Below are 17,063 nucleotides of genomic sequence, written 5' to 3'. Positions count from 1 at the left end.
CGGCCACCGTCCCCGCGGCTGAAGCCTAGTTCACATGCAGCGGTTTTGGCCCTAGAGCGGCGCGATTTCTGCCGTCGCGGCGCTCTGGCCAGCACCAGCAATTCTGCGGCACGAGCGCCGCGACGGCAGAAATCGCGCCGCTCTAGGGCCAAAACCGCTGCATGTGAACTAGGCTTCACAGTGCTGCCGGCGGCCGAACGGCGAAACTGTGTGAGAGCGAAAAAAATTATCTCGTTGCTATGACACCCGGTACACCGTAGTCTTTCTGCACGAGCGAACACCTCGCTAGAGCTCTGCGCGTCTGGAGCATGAGGCGGCACGAGCCGTCTTTACCGTGCCCACGGGTCGACGAGTCATCTGCCGGCGCCGCTTGAAACCATAGTGAGAGAGAGAAAGAGAGGAAATGAAAAGCGAACTTTATCTGCACTGCGCGAGTAGCGCGCTGTCCTCATCTTACACCGTGCCCTCACCTAAAGACTGTATCTTACACCGTGCTCCTGGCCATCAGGCGGCCAGCCAACACTACACATCGGCGACCATGAAATGCTGGGCAACAACTGCTTTACAAATAAAGCCCCTCTATCCTGGGAAAATGGGCGCCATTCATTGTTGTGGAAATGCTCGAGACACGGGCCACGTACCACTTCCGGGAAGAACATGGCGTCCGAAATCTATAGCTCAGTGCTGCGCTGCGCCGCCATGATCTTCCCAAGGGCTGCGCGTAACACGTGCCTCGTGCATCGACGCACCTTGCGCTACTTTTGAAACATGAAGTGGCTTTATTTACAAACAAACCGGAACGCCCCTAGCGGACGCCACCGGCGCCCCCCATGCGCGATGGAGTGTGGACAAGAAGCTCGCCGTCGCACACAAACAAGTGATTGGAATGCGTTGTTATCGACGTTGGTGTGAGTACCCGTGCTTTTTTTCTCGTTGAAATAGTTGATTCTAAGTCTTCCTGGTAATGACTACTTTAGCAGCCTCAGCGAAATTAACGAGAATCGTTACACCGCAAAGCTTCGCCTGAATAATGTCACATGCTGCGATTTATTCTGCATGGACGCCGCGGAATGGACTCTAAACCCTGATTAACATGATGAGATTCTTCTCGCTATTTTCATTCATGACGTCGCTCGGGCTGCGAAAGTGTGAACCGTAGCTGAGATGGTCGACGTCGATACTCAAAATCGCAAGCAGAACCGGAACAAGCGAATCACGCAGAACAAGTCGGTGATGGCCATTGGTGACAGCTATCAAAACCTCCTTGCATCTACTGTTTACCCTGGACCTACTTATCCCAACCAACCTTCAAACGTAAAATTCTTTTGAGGCCTGCACTTACTTCTTATCGCAATTACCGGGTCAACGTTTGGTCTATGGGCCGCTGTCGTTTCAACGAGCAGAAGACAACAAGCAGAAACGTTCGAAAGAGTAAGACGACAGTACGAACAATCAGGCGGCCGTTTGAACTTGAAAACGCACGGAACGTAGTCCGCAGATGGTCCGTACAACTTGGCGGTTATCCCGTGTTCATGTTGGAACAAAAAAAAATAAATTTGATGACGGTTTTCCCTTGCTCATGTTAGAACAAAACAAATAAAACTGATGACCACAAGTGTCCGTAAATTCAAACCAAAGTGCTTCCCATACAAGCAATCGTGGTGTGACGGAGTTTGGTATTCCTTTTTCAGGGTCTTCTAACCAGGTTGTCGGACGAACCGAGCAGGCAGAAAACACATGAAAACTGACCTTCAAACCTTTTCCGCCTCTTTTGGGTACAGGCCCAGTCGCGGCGTTTTGACGAGAAGGCAAGTTTTTGTCTGGTTTCTTCCAAAATATCACAGGAATGCACCTCCCGCATGGTGACTTCCGCCCACAGCCCTAGACCGGAAGTGCGCCCGACGCCCCACCACCCAGCGTCACTAGATTACCTCAGTTGTGGAACTCTCGCGGAAGGGAGCGTCCCGCTTCACTCGCTTCAGTCCGCCTTCCGTCGTTTGAAGCGCGATTTCGTTTCAAAACTGTGTGTTCCATAGAGTATGGTAGAATGCCATCTAGATGCTGCGCTTCGAAACGTAAGTATTTCATAGAAGACGCTGCAGCCCTGTGGCGCATCGAACGACGGGAGGCAAGTCGTGGTAAGTGAGGGGGTACTGCTTGTGCAAGCAGCGTCTATGACCAGTTCCGTGACTAACATAATCCAATAACGTTGCCCCCACCGCGCCGTGACGGAACGGAGTTCGTGCGAACGTTACTAGATTACCTCAATTCTTGAACTCCCGCGGAGGGGGGTACCCTCCTCAGTCACTTAAAAGGGCCCTGCGAAGACGTTTTTACTGGTTCTTCATTTGCACCGAACATGAGCGCACTGAACGTAGTAACCTAATGAAACTTTTCTTTTCACAAATTTCGCTTTATTTTAGAAGTTATAAAAATAACCTCCTTCGTGGCGTCTTTGGTTACTTGAGTGGCCGTGAACAAGAGGAGGGGTAGTGAGCTAAGTGAGCGGTCACGGCTGCCGCTCTCCGACTCGACGGCTCGAGAGGGCGCCACTAAAGCATGTTTTGGCTAGGCTGTATGAAGCAGGCAGCCAGGGCGGCTCGCATTGCATTTGGTGCGCGATAAAACACTAATTCAACATGACACTTCATAGGCCACAAACGACAGCAAGCACAGGGCAAAGACATACCGCCAAAGGGCCAAACCGCAAGCGAAATCTGTCCGCCGGAGGCCCTGGAACGCTCGGAACCGGTCGGATCCTCCAGTCCATACGAGCGCAGCGCCGCCGCGTACATCCGGGACCTTTCTGCGCTCGCCGCTCGTTGGTGCCTGATCCCACAACATTTTTCTAGTATACGGCGCCTTTTCCACCGCTTAGTGGCGGGTATTTCGAAGGGTCATTTCTTGTTTCCGGACTTTCTAAACTGCATTTGTTTTTTTCTGATCTGAAATAGTGAACAAAAACTACTTTTATAAATAAGTGAAACGGTTCGGGCCACTTATATCTTGTATTTCGACTGAAAAGAAGCTTTTAGCGGCTCTGACCAGTAGTAAGCTCAGGACCAAACACGTCACATATCGCGCGCTTTCGACACCGCGGGTCGCCCCCGTAGGTGGAGGAGGTTTTCGCGTCGTCCGGTTAAAATATGACGCACTGATATTTAGTTACTCTCTCCGTGCCCGCTGGCTTGCCCGAACCCCAAGAGACGTGGAAACCGCAAAAAAGGTAGACGCTAAAATATGATTGCAGGGCCCCTTTAAGTTCACCTCCCGTCATTCGAAGCGCCATCTAGATTTTTGTTTCATAACAGTGCGTTCCATAAAGCAAAACTGAAACACCATCTAGACGCCATGTTTCAAAACGCACGTATTCCACAGAATACACTGCAGTTATCATTATCATAGCAGCCGTCCGGCGCGTCGAACCGCGGAAGGTTAGCCGTAGTGAGAGGGGGTACTGCTCTTGCAGCAATCCCCTCTAGAGCAGTTCCGTAACTGAGCTAATATAATAATGTTAGTTCCGTGTTGGCGGCCTGTCCTAGTTTCTCTGCGCGGCAGTAGGGGCGCCCTTTTACGCATGGGGTCGCATCGGGTCTATTGGTGGTGAAACATTTTATGAACGTTACAAAAAGCGGTGTTGTGGTGGGGAATGATTAGTCCTCCTATTTAAGCGGAAGTTCGCATGGATGAAAAACACAGCAGCACCTTCTTGGGGCCTTTTTATGAAAGGCAGCGTTTCGTGAGCTTCGAAACCGGAAACTGTTCCCCGATTCGTTCTTTTCGTGAAAAGGAAAGGGAACCGACCTTTGTCCCTCGAACACACCGCCGAGTAGGTAGGCCTGGCTGAACGCAACGTAGTCCTCCTGGGCTTCGGTCAGCAGCTCTTTGGTGGCGTTCTCGAATATCCGCAGTGTGGCATCTTCACTCTCCACCAGTGGCCGGTACTGTTCGAAATAATCCTTGGCCGCCACGTCATGCTGGCCGAACGTGTGGCCGTCGCCGTAGAGGGCCTTCATAGACAGTGGGAGACTTCGGATATTGACGGACAACTCCAACAATGTTTCCCGATTGCCGCGGAACTCGGTCAGAAATACCAGGGCCGGAGTCAGAAAGATAAAGAGCATCAGGAAGTAGGATTGGGAAAAGAAGATGACGCGCTTGGTCAGGAGCGCCTTTAACTGTCTGGCGGCACCAGGTCGGGCGCCTGACACCGATCCGGCGATGGACACGTCATTTTCTGCAAGGGTTATATAGTAAAGGCTTAGCTGGTAGCCCTCAAATCACAAAAAAGTAACAAACAACGACCACAAAATTGCGACCGTAGCACGATACTAAAGTTCTACCAAGGCTACATATTCAAAGCTTGTCCATCAGGGACCGTAGCATAAACTAGAGCCCGTGAATAAGAGCACTCATCAAAGTAACGGCACTTGAACCATATTGATGCTCAAAATCATTGTTGCCAGTTATCTGACTTTATCTGAAACCGCAGGAGGCGCTTGGTTGTCCCCCAGAAACGTTAAAACGGTCAGCGACAGAACAAACGCTATAACCTGTGGCGTTCGCGTTGGCATCGTGGTTTGGGTGTCAGTACAAAAACGCCTGCAGAAATATTTACTGACGTATTCTACGTACAAGAATCTTGTCAGGGATAAGCAAAGAGGACTGCGCGCTTCTTTCTTTAACGAGGAACAACTTCGGTACTTACCGTCAGGCGTGTAGTCTGCCCTCGGGTTTACGCCATCTGGAACCCATCCAAGGTTTATCCTACAAAAATAGACTTCACTATCAAGAAATATCCTTCCTCTTTCCAGTTATAACTATTCGTTTTATATGGTTTCCCCAAACATATTAAAATACAGATTGTAACGCTCGATCCGTTAGACAACATTGCATGACGTCGAGGAATGTCAGCCCTCTGTCAGTGCCAAACACTTGCCACATGCCCGTCTTAAAGCTCGTAGATTTATCTTCTTCACTCGTTTGGTCCATTGGTTAGGTCTTTGTGAAGTCCTAAGCCAGGTGTGGATTTATATCACCTTTTGTGACTGCAAATATTAGGTTAGTGATCGGGTAAAGAATCTGGATACGTATTGGGGGGGGGGGGGGGGGGGGGGTTACGTTGAGTCAATCCGACTTAATACTTAATGGACTAAAATCCAGATACCAGAGGGAACGAAGAACGACACATCACGGAAGTCTCAATCCTACCTTTGGTGTAGATAATTACATCTCTAACAAAAAACAAAAAAACGCCAAATTTTTTGGTGGCTCATTTCCATCAACTGGAAAATCTATAATATATGCTATATATATTATTTTTTGTGAGCAATGCCGTGACGCAAAGAAGGTACAATTCTTTCTATTTTATATATGAATGAGACAAATCATTTAGACATTTTCCAAATGTACGTTCTGCGTATGCACAGTGGGCTGACAGTCACCGCTTTTATCGCACCTGAACCTTATTTTGTATCATTACGTCTGGCCTGATAATCTGCTGATATTTCACAATCTTCGAAGTTCGAGTTTTTAGTTTTTCTAATCAAGGTTGACGAAATATTAATTGGTGTTGTGTGGATATTTATAGAGCGTGCAGTCGGTCAGCCATTTCAAAGTCACGACAAGTCACTCGCTGTAGATTTAGCAATTGAGTGATTTCAGATAAGATCGACCAAAGGGTGGCTGGTCGACATTTTTAAATCAACTGATGTTTTTATATGACATTGTCTAGTGTCTCGTAGAAACGAATCCACACTTAGTTTTGACCAGAAAAAAAATTTGGAGACAAGAAAAATCGTAAGGCAGGGAGAGGTGGACAGTTGCAATAACGCGCACTGATGGAGGGGGTAAGTTTGAAAGTGAATAATTAAAACAATAAAATTAGGAGAATTTTAAAACGTTTTACAAACAAACTATGGGTACAATTTGCTTGTAATATAAAGTAATAATATTTATATAAAATTTATTTAGTTTTCTAAAAATTGCCAAACATGCCTGCTCGAACGACAAATGGCAAACTTTGGAAATCTGTATCTCATGAAATAATTTAATCATTATTACATAACTTGCAGACATTATTTTACTAATATATGGCTATTATTGAAAAAATAAATATGGTATCTGAGTGACACAATAGTTACAATATATTTAGGCAAACATGGGGAAAAAATCAAACAAAGAAAAATTCCAATGCGAATAAAAAAAAACACCACCTTCGATTTTTTAAAAATTTGGGTACCCTGTTATACTCTATTTCGGCATTCATTTCTATTAAAAACATGTTGCATCATTGCACTGTGAAAGAAGAAACAACTCCCCAAAGTAGGGTCCTTTTTCAAAGCCTACACTTAGCAGTGTCCTATACAAGAAGTGACTCTGAGTTCCAGTTTCATGAAACTTGCACAAATCTTTTATATACATTTATTCAGATGAGGTCATTGATAAAAAGAGCGATCGGTCACACAGTAAAAGGGAGGAGAAACTATATACAGCATTTTACATAAGCGTACAAAGTGGTATCATATTAGAGACTAATGATTTGAGAAAAGATGATGCAGTGTGAAGTTGTACCTTCCGGTATATTTTACATCTAGAGTAAAATAAATAACTTTAATTCCACACACAAAAACAAAGATATAATAGTAAGATATTTAAGTTGGCTGTGTATTTACGATTACAAACAATTTCAGGTGACGGATGCCATAGTGCCTAACTGGAGCAGCTTCGATGCTCTCGGTGTATGAATGAATCGTGGCAAGCCGATATATTTTATCCTGCTCGAGGATAACATTTTGGGATTTTTTTTATAGTGATCAGATAAAAATTATTAGTAACCACCAACAAAAACAGTAGGTTAAATACCCCGTGAAGAAAAATGTGATAAATAAGATGTCCCTGCATTCAAAATGAGCAGTCCTTGGGAAATCAAATTCGGCACTTTACGCTAAGGTTTTCCTCGCTGTACCCATTTAATAAAGTTGCTTCCAAGCAGATCCGACTGTCCGTGCTACATATACGTCACAGGTCCCTTCTGTTGATGACTTGCTGAGCCGCCACGCGTGCCAAGACTGAATGCCAGGGAAGGCGCGCACCGTCAGCCACTCTTCTTTTTTTTTGTTCACGATACCGAACAACCTCATTTTCGTCCATATATACAAGATGCACGCCTTTCAGTTTCTTTGATAGAACGCTCACCATTGTCCTGGCCGTCTGAATTGCGCTTACTGAACGTTCTCTCAGGTTGTTCAGCGTGGCCTGGTGCTTCACGAGTCCGCCAACTCCGTCACATGCATTTTTCCCATGTCCAGATGCAGAAAATAACCACTGGGCTTGTGGGCAATCGTCCTTTGCAAATTGGTGAAGCTGGTAGCGATTCTTGAAATGACTGGCGGCGCCGTCACTTACGTACGTCACGTACGAGTATACCGCAACGTTGTCTTCAACCCACTCCTTCACTTTTTCTAGAGCCAAGCAAGCGTGAGCGGCGTCGTGACACAGGTCCTCACTGATGATGGCAAAGCTGTTTGTAGATTTTCTTGTCGTCAATACACATGTAAATATCGAAACTTGTTGTTTTTTTCCAGTGATATGCTTGCACTTCGTCAGGAAGCACGATGGTCCAGTTTTCAGCAAAGTCAAAATGAAAGACAATGCTCCCGCGTTGCATGCACTGTTTTTCATCGTAGATCGCTTTACCTTGCGTTTGCCGGATATGGTTGTGAAGTACCCAACTTCCAACCGTCACTTGGATGACTTTTAGGACAGTCTCAGGTTCCAAAGTTTTTTTCACAAGGTCGCCGGACTCCCATGTTGCAAGCACAATCTCTTCATCCTCCGGGATATCAAGTTCCTGGAGTGTAAGAAACTGGCCTTTTGGGCAGTGATCACAGTCTCCTTGAAGGCACAGTTCTGTTGCTGGGTGGCACAGAAATGCCAAGTTCATTTCACCAGTGTTGAATGTTGAGCTTGTAACGTTCTCTAGAGCGGCAATACAAAGATAATAATTGGCGCAGCGCACACAAACGCACACTTCCTGGTGTGGAATACATTGGACCCATCTAGGGCGCAACGAATAAAATTTCGTTAGCCCAACGCCGGAATCGGTATGCTTGTCTTTGTATATACGGAAGGCCTCTCGTATTGAGCGTGTCATGAAGCGCTTTGGCACGAACGTTTTCTCTCCGTTGAGCATGACAGAGATGACGTCCTTCTGGTTGGGACTTTGGCGCGAACATTGTAGCTCGTCTTTCGTGAAGTACTCTAGGGCAGCAGACAGGTTCTCAGGGCTCACCTTGCACCTCGTGTAAGGATCCGGCTCATACCACACGCCATGCTTTTCCTTGAGTTTTCGGGATTTACTGATGAGGTACATTGAGGCCTGTGGAATCATCTTTTGAACCTCATTCTTCGTCAGTGTTGACGGCAGGAGTGTAAGCAGTTGACAACGTTCCCGGAGAGAGGTGGCGGTTTCAAAGGCCTGCCGAAAGTTGTCCACCCACTCAGTGCATGTGGAGCATGTTGGTTCGGACGACCCCGATGGTGCGTCCCTGTCGTACGCAATACGTAGCCTTGAGCGTATATTCTTGACAGCAACCTGCTCCAGTTCTGTCTGCTTTCTCTTGACATAGGCAGGCCTGTCCCGACTTCTTACGACGCTTGGTTGTCTCAGCGGCGACACATCTGTAGGTAGTATGCTGCGATTTAGATCTTCAATTGCTTCTTCAGCTGGCACAAATATGTCAGGGTACTGCTCTGAGCTTCGCATCGAGATCTCCTTAGTGATGTGCATGAAGCAATGGTAGCACAGGTAGTCCGTCGCACTCACTTTGGTGGAACAGTCGGGCGGAAGAATTTGCTTCAACGAGTTTAGGTCCAACTCGCCAACACTTCGAAAATTCCGCTGCTTTGGTATAGTCTTTTTGTGTTTGCAAAAGTAATCTGCACAAAACACTCGTTCGGAGCTCCAGGACGTCTTCATAATGTATACATAAATAACAGAAATTAAACCCCAACTGATGGCATATAATTGCCAAGTGAAAGAACTACTGGGTGCACAAGTGACAAGTCCGAGGCTGAGGAGCTCACTCACTGCAAACGTACATTTGAAAAGAGAGGTCACAACTGAGGCTGTCGGCAAAGCTTGATCCACGTCAAAGGAAGAAAGAGGGAAAGACTTTCCGGAATCGCACTGTCGTCCCTCCACGCGCTGATATGAAAGCACCCGAGCTTCTACCACGTGGTTCATGACACAGCCTGAGCCATGTCGGCGACCGGTTCGCGAGGGGTTGGCGGTGGGGTTACGTTGATGGTCACTCGGATTAGCCCTTGCTGTACTGAGCTACCGCCTGCAGTGCCTTATCGCCGGCTGGTGTCAACAACGAGAACACACACACCCTGTCTACACCAAAACTACAAGCGTTCACCGCACACGCGTCGCCGCCGCTTTTAAGCTTTTGTGAAATTGCTTTCTTTTGCCGCGGAGAACCGCCTTATCTTAACTACGCGCCTGAAATCCTTCCAGGCGGGCGTACACAATATCAAGCGTTTCAAGAAATGCCCGTGGAGTAGAACTATGGGAAAATTCGGAGCCTGCGATGTCGATATCGTCGCCGTTGTGTTAGTACGCCGTCGCGTACTGCAGTCCCCCGTTGGGGGAGGGGGGGGGGGGGGCGGTCTTACTACGATAGCATGGCGACAGCGTTTACACTCTATGTATTTACGCGAGGCTCGAGTATTTGGGGATAATGCTGCCGGTTGGTGTGCCCCTTTGTGCCTGATATTATCGCCCGTGACGCCAGCGAGTGAGATGGCGACAGGCATGACTGCTCAGTAAACAGGCGTCGGCGGCCATGTTTTGCTGGTTGAAGCGAACCCCCTTGTCCTTGACAGCGAGCGGGGAAATGCGAAAAAAAGATTGTATCGGCCGTTTTGCCAGAACTAGCGACGAGTTTCGTCTGCGGTTTCCGGCAACTATTTTGCCATAATCGTGAGCTTAGCGAGGAAATGATTTTTGCTAGCCACAGAACACTACCACGCAGAAAGGGAATGCTTGAACATGTTTTTGTTCTGGATATATATCAGGGATATATATGAGAGAGAGAGAGAGATGAAGGTAGAGCGGGAGAGGGAATAGCATATAGTGTCGCAGGAGAATAAAGTAAACAAAGTTCCTAGTGGCCGATGGCTGCATGATCTTTTCTCGGATCACTAGTCCGTAATATGATGCCTCTTTGTACACAGTAGTTTCTCCTTAATTTAAGTGGGTGAACGATTTCTTTAGGTATCATTGGCCTCATCTGAATAAAAATATATAAAATATGTGTGTTGGTTTCATGAAACTGGAACTCAGAGTCAGTTCTTGTATAAAACACTGCTAAGTGTAGGCTTTGAAAAAGGACCCTACTTTGGGGAGTTGTATCTTCTTTCTCAATAAAATGATGCAACATGTTTTTAATGGAAATGAATGCCGAAATAGAGTATAACAGGTTACCTAAATTTAAAAAAAAATCGAGGGTGGTGTTTTTTTTTATTCGCATCGGAATTTTTCTTTGTTTGATTTTTTTTTCATGTTTGACTAAATATATCCTAACTATTGTATCACACAGATACCTTAGTTATTTTTTAAATATTAGCTATATATTATTAGAATAATATCTGCAAATTATATCATAATGAATAAATTATTTCATGAGATACAGACCTCCAAAGTTTGCCATTTGTCGTTCGAGCAGGCATGTTTGTCAATTTTAGAAAAATAAATACATTTTAAATAAATATGATTACTTTATATTACAAGCAAGCTATACCCATAGTTTGCGCCTAAAACGTATTAGAGTTCTCCTAATGTTATCGCTTTAGTTATTCACTCTCAAACGGGCCCCCTCCATCAGTGCGCGTTAATGCAAGTGTCCACCACCTGATGCCTTACGATTTTTCCTGTCCCCTAGTATTTTTTCTAGTCAAAACTAAGTTTGGATTCGTTCATACCAGACACTAGACAATAACATATAAAAACATCAGTTGATTTGAAAATGTCGACTAGCCATCCTTTGGTCGATCTTATCTGAAATCACCCAATTTAGCCAGTGCAGTACAACCACTAGCCTGGGGTCTTTAACGCGCACCACACAGTAGTGATACACGACCGCACGCCACGACGCTCATCCAGATCGAAACGGGGGCAGGGGTGGGATTGAACCCCGGATACCTGGCTTCTGCAGCGCGAGCTTTCTTTCCACGTCCTCCGAGCTGGTGTACGCTAGCCCACTCGGCCACCGATCCCGAAGACGAGTGCTATACGTTAACTCATCTCAGCAATCTGCCTTTAGGTCGTAAAAAAAGAAAGTAGTTGCACGCTGTTTTAGGTATACAGGCCGACCGAAGCGGAGTCTAGAACAACTTGAACGCCAAGTTTCTTACTTGATGTAGACGTCCCTGAGGGTGGCAACCATTACGCCGATGGCCTGGATGCCAAGCTCGGTCCCGCGTTCCTCCAGCTCTTTGAACATGCGGACGAATCCCGCGTGACTGAGCGTGTTGAGCGAGACGATGGCCTCCTTCATCTTGTCCTCTGCTTCCGCTTTGGGAGCCGCTTTCCGTACCGTCCGTAGGACTTGGGACAGGTCGAGTCCCTCGGGGTCCTTGATGATGCGCAATTGATAGCCCACGCCTGCCGTTAAACGGCGAATTTACATTAGACGATGAACAGACCTTGGCAGGGGATGAAACGAAAGTACACGAATTCCTGGAAAAGGGACAATGTCCAAAGCGGAAGAGCCCCGTATGTATTGCTTTTGGAGGAAACTGTCCATACTTCGTTTCGCCGCGAGTCCGACCGCAGCCGATGCTATGCGGAGCGCAAGTTCGTCCGCTCCTTGCGCAGGGGTTGCGGTGACGTCAGGACGCCGGGCTCCGATTGGCTAGATTGGAAGGATTGTGGGTTCACCTCGAGACATGGAGCCGTGAACTCTTCCCGCTATCCTTCCAATTGGAGCCGAAGTGATGACTGCCGTGAATATGCAGTTTTAGAGATGCTTCATTGGCTCCATGAGATCATAGTGGCGACTGCGGCAGGACTTCAAGTGAAACTGTGTATATGGTGAGCCGCCATTGCCGACCTTCTGTCGTCTTATCGAGATGTCAAGCCACTGAGGCGGGCGTTGACGAGCCTCCACTAAGGCCTATGCTGGGGAGAATGACGCATTAGCACCTAAAGAGGCAATCACCTGCCCTGCTGCGGCAATGAAAAAGTGAGGCGAACGGAATAAGAGGAAACAAAAACTGAAGGTACCTTATGGCGGCGCCCATACACAGCTGCCTGGAAGCGTCTATGGGCTACTGCACTCCTCGATTATTATACTCCCTATTCTGCATTACTGTTTATACCATTGTATAGCTACCGAAAGCTTAATAATTATGGGCTTGACCAGTTCCGATGGCCCACTGGGACAATACCCAAGAGAAACCGAGCGAGAAAAAAAGAAGTCACAGTTTCGACGCTCTGTCTTTGTTTTCTATTTAAGTTGTCATATACATGTATATCACAACTTAAATATACATGTAAATTTGTCATATACATGTATATGACAGAAACATTGGCTCGGGGAGCGCGCACCAGCCACCGCCCTGCAGTTTGCTTATCGATAAACGAAATATGCATATTCCGTTTATCGATAAGCAGATAAGCAGACTGCAGGGCGGTGGCTGGTGCGCGCTTCCCGGGGCAGTCAATTGCCTGCAGTCTTTCGTTATTTAACCCCGCTCTCTGTGCGTGTGGGTATGAGCGGGACGGTGATCAGCTGGCGAGAGATTGACGCGTGAGCGGTCCAACGAATGCAGCTTTCATCGAGCTTGAATAGGATATAGACACTTACACTCGGGAGTACTGAACAACTATTCTCCGTCTTACTAAAACCGCGCGGTACAGCCAAAGCTACAGGGGAGAGAGCGTATGCCAACCTGTTCAATAGGAGGGAAAGGAGGAACGGGAGAGAAGGGCTAGGATTCCCCCGTTCCTCCTTTCACTCCTCTTGAACAGGTCGGGATACAATCTCCCCCCCCCCCCCCCTTAGCTTTGACTGTACTGCACGGTTTTAGTGAGACGGAGTAGAAATGCGTGTAGAAGCTGAGGGAGTGGAGGAGGCGAACGCCGAACGCCTGACGCCGGCGTTCGGCGGTCGAAGAGCCAGTAAAGACAAGTGCAACTATAGCTTTAGGTTTACCCACTAATCCTTCCAACCAGAGCTCGGTGCTCTGGCTTCCCGCGCTCTCGCATCCTCCTCTCCCGCAGTTTCTACCCGTATATTCACGGACAGCTAAAGAAACGAGAGCCTGGCTTACTACGTTCACGCTTCTGAAACCGTGATTGGCTCTACGGCGTTCTTCTCGACTGATACTGCAATATCATTGCCTGAGAAGCGAGGTACTTGGAACTCGCCGTGCATTTCATAAGCTACCGGTGAAACGATCCGCACCATAGGCCTTCTTGAGGAAAGCAGGCGAACCGCCGCACAGGGCCCTGCCATCGGCCATCACGATGATCCGATCCGCCAGGATGTCGGCCTCCTCCATGTCGTGAGTGGAGATAATGAGCGTGCTCTTGCTGCGCATGCCCAGTAGCAAGTCCCAAATTCCGCGCTTGTTCTCGGCGTCCAGGCCCGCAGACGGTTCGTCCAAGATGACCACCTATGGTCGCGTAAAAAGCCGCTATTATACCGTTTTTTTATTTATTTTTTTATTGAGAAAATTTGTTTAAAAAAAGTTGTGAAAGCTACACTTATGCGGTTTGTTCAGGTGAGTTATACGGCGAAGGTGACATAGTATACGAAACCAATCATAACGATCCGTCGGCTAATAAATTGAAAATTGTAATTAACTTTTAATTGGTGAAAAGAGTCTTATGGTTCCAATTAGAAATTTGCTGAGCGTCGCCCAAAACCTCTCAATCCTTAATGTCTAGAAAGATCTTGACCGCGTGAGAAGCGCAATAGTGCGCTAAAGTTACCACTTGTGGAGCAAGTACAAGGCTGGGGCCAGATAAGAGAAGGAAAAATCGCGCGGGCGCCTTACCGCAACCGTTAGCCTTGCACCTGCTCCATGAGTGGTAACTTTAGTGCAGTACTACGCTCCTCACGCGCTGAAAGTCGTTCTGAAAATGACTGATTTGGTGGTTTTCGATAACGCTCAGCTAGTTTCTAATTGGAACCGTACGTCTATTTTCACCAATTAAAAAGTTATTAACAACTTTTTTGTTAATTAGCCGACTGATCGTTATGATTAGCCTCATATACTATATCCCCTGGCCATTTAACTCACCTAAACAAACGGCATAGATGTAGCTTTTTTCTTTTCTTAGAAAAAAATCTGTTAAGTTAGAAAAAAAAATTGTATAAAGGTGCCTATTCGCGCCTCCAGCTTATTGCTCGCCCTCCCGCGGCGGAAACGGAAAACGCTCTAGTGAGGGTCACCGGGTCTCCTGCTCAGCGGGCACGGTGGCACTGCTAGCGATCATGGCTGGCGAAATGTCATTTCCGAATGCAAACAGCACTCTTCATTGTCCCAACGTGGTGCTGCAGCCAGTATGGGATTGCACCTTATAAGAGAGGTTTAGTATTGTGTATAAAAGAAAACGCAAGCGTTGTGCGTTTGTATTAAAGTTCCATCCTCTAAGCTGCGCATGCGCGTCGTCGCCATGTTCCCATCCAAGACCGCAATTTTCGTTCCCACGCACGCACGGTGCGGAACACGCAACGCTAAAGCAAACAGACAGTGCTTGCGTTCGCTCGTATACGCAATACTAAAACTCATTGCTGGTTCACCGGTTTCCAACGCCAACGAAACGTGGTGCGGTGAGCAGACGTGCGAGCGGGTAAGCGTTGCTTCGAAACAGAAAGCCTGAGATTGGCAAAAGGACGGCGCGTAAAAATTAAAGAGTCTAAATATTCTGGAAATACTGGTAATAAAACAAAACAAAAAATTCGTTTTTTTTTTTCTTTTTGAGAAAGGGGGGGGGGGGTGAATTTGGTTTGGACGGGAACTTTGGAAGTTTTGCCGATTGCCAAAAGTTGTGACTTTGATAGTATCCCATGCTTTGCCCACAATTAATGTAATTTTACATATATTTCTGAAATTAGCTAGAATGTTTTCATTTATTTTATACCATTTTTATTTTATAACTTCTTAACTAAAAATTTTGCAATTGTAACCAGTGATAATTTGCACATTTTTGATTGCCATACTTGTTCCTGCGTGTCAAATTAAATGATAAGCAACCATTTACATTAGAGCTTGAAAATTACTTGTTAAAATATTTTAATTGTATAATTATTAGTTATACAAATTGCGGCAATGTAGGCCCCCAATAAACGCCACGATTACCAAAAATATGCCATTTAACCATAATAACGTATCCAGAAAGATCCCATTTTGTTTTCTTTTTACCATATGAAAAACTCTGACATCGTTATCAAGATAGATAAGCAGTCAAACACTGAATGTAATATGTAAAGTCCTGTGCGTCACGCGTTGCTTTAAGAAATACACACATTTCTTGTGTCTGATTCGGATTCCGCTTTTGGGTTTTTATGGTGAGAACAGCGTTTCTTAATACGTTTTGTGAACAAATTGCATATTCATCACCCATGGCGGTATTTTGTAAAATTTGGATTGACTGTTATTCTCTGCTGGGAATAATGTGAAAGCAATTAAGCATCTAAGTATCCGAAAACCCATTAAAAGGCCCGCAGTTCATTACTTCAGGTAAAAATTATATGAGTGAGAAAAGGCAGCAGGAATACAGATATATCAGCCAAGATTTTTTCAACAAATCCGATGTTCTATATGTCATCCCTTAGGTGGATGAAAGACCCTGTCATTTAAAGGGACACAGAACTCCCCAAAATAATTTCAAGTTCCTGATTCAGACATGCATGTCACAAAAAGTTTCCGCGAACAGCTTTTGTAGCTGAATGATTACGTTATGAGACACATTTTGAGTTATGAAAGAATCCAAGTTTAGCACTTTTATCGAGAAATTACATCTAAAAGAGAGGTTAGTTTCGGTTTTGTTCCAGAATTAAAACGTTCCTCCTCGTGCAAATATCACGCAAAACACCGTTTTTGTTTTCAGAAGAAAGGAGTGACCTGCGCTCATAACAGCCTAGCTTCCTCGTATGAGCAGGAATAATATGTGTCGCTCAGTGAAGTCAGCACACTAGACAGGCTCAGTAACAGGTATACCGACACGCGTCTCCGACCCTCACTATAACCGCCATTTTGCAAAACGAGGGGCGCCACCTATATTGAATTGGAGTTGCGATATCTCCGACTGGTGTGTTTAGCGTCCTACAAGTGGTCCCGAAGTGGCAACCAATGTCGTCACGAAAACCGGAGTGTCATGCTGTCGGATGTTACGATCCTGGTGGTTGCCTGCAGAAGTTCCGGTAAAAAAAAGCGCGAGCAAACGCGAGTGCCGCGGTCGTCACGACGTCCCAACTCTGCCGAGGCTTCCGCCAACTGCCAAGCTGGAGCATGTTCTGCTGCGACCTTCAGCAGAACAGGCGTCTGTCACATCTACAACCGCCGCTGTGACACAGCCACGGCCATCGACAGCACGACACTTCTCAGGCGGAACTCGAGGGACCACTTGCTTTGGAAGCGTTAAACGCACCAGTCGGAGAGACGCGTTCCAGACGCCATAATTTGAAGATACGGGAACGTGCCTGCGGATTGGAAGCGATGGCGATGGCGATGCTCAGCCTCCTCTGCATGCCACCCGAAAGGCCGCGCGTGAGCGCGTGTCGTTTGTCTTCGAGGCCAACAGCTTTGAGCGCCTCATCGGCTTGCGTCGAGGCTTGGGCACCAGCCAGTCCCTTCAGCTAAAAGACAAGACGTTAATTTATTTTTTGATACTGTTGGAGTGTCGTGACATGATAGATGAGGTCAATGCTTGAATGAAACACTTACAGCAACTTGATTTTCACAGTCGCGTTATTTTAGAACAATAATGATGCCTCTACCACAAGATACATTTTCATGTAACTTCCATCGAATGACATTATCTG

At 46.5% G+C, this 17,063-nt stretch overlaps 1 protein-coding gene across 1 annotated transcript in view; it reads right to left on the bottom strand.

The window, feature by feature from the left end:
• Positions 1-17,057, bottom strand: part of LOC115325724 (ATP-binding cassette sub-family A member 2-like) — a 35,833-nt gene extending 18,776 nt beyond the window's left edge. Inside the window, exons 1-6 of the mRNA XM_040208356.2 lie at positions 17,019-17,057; positions 16,722-16,877; positions 13,458-13,686; positions 11,422-11,671; positions 4,709-4,767; positions 3,805-4,237 (exon numbers count right to left, since the gene is read on the bottom strand). Coding sequence (XP_040064290.2) covers positions 3,805-4,237; positions 4,709-4,767; positions 11,422-11,671; positions 13,458-13,686; positions 16,722-16,877; positions 17,019-17,057 — 1,166 coding nt within the window. The remainder of the gene's footprint in view (positions 1-3,804; positions 4,238-4,708; positions 4,768-11,421; positions 11,672-13,457; positions 13,687-16,721; positions 16,878-17,018) is intronic.
• Positions 17,058-17,063: the final 6 nt, after the last annotated feature.

Source organism: Ixodes scapularis, unplaced genomic scaffold, assembly GCF_016920785.2.
Source record: "Ixodes scapularis isolate PalLabHiFi unplaced genomic scaffold, ASM1692078v2 PGA_scaffold3__209_contigs__length_174095766, whole genome shotgun sequence".
Classification (NCBI taxonomy): Eukaryota; Metazoa; Arthropoda; class Arachnida; order Ixodida; family Ixodidae; genus Ixodes; species Ixodes scapularis.
The sequence above is the reverse complement of the archived record's forward strand: the minus strand, read 5'-3'. Positions and strand labels throughout refer to the sequence as shown.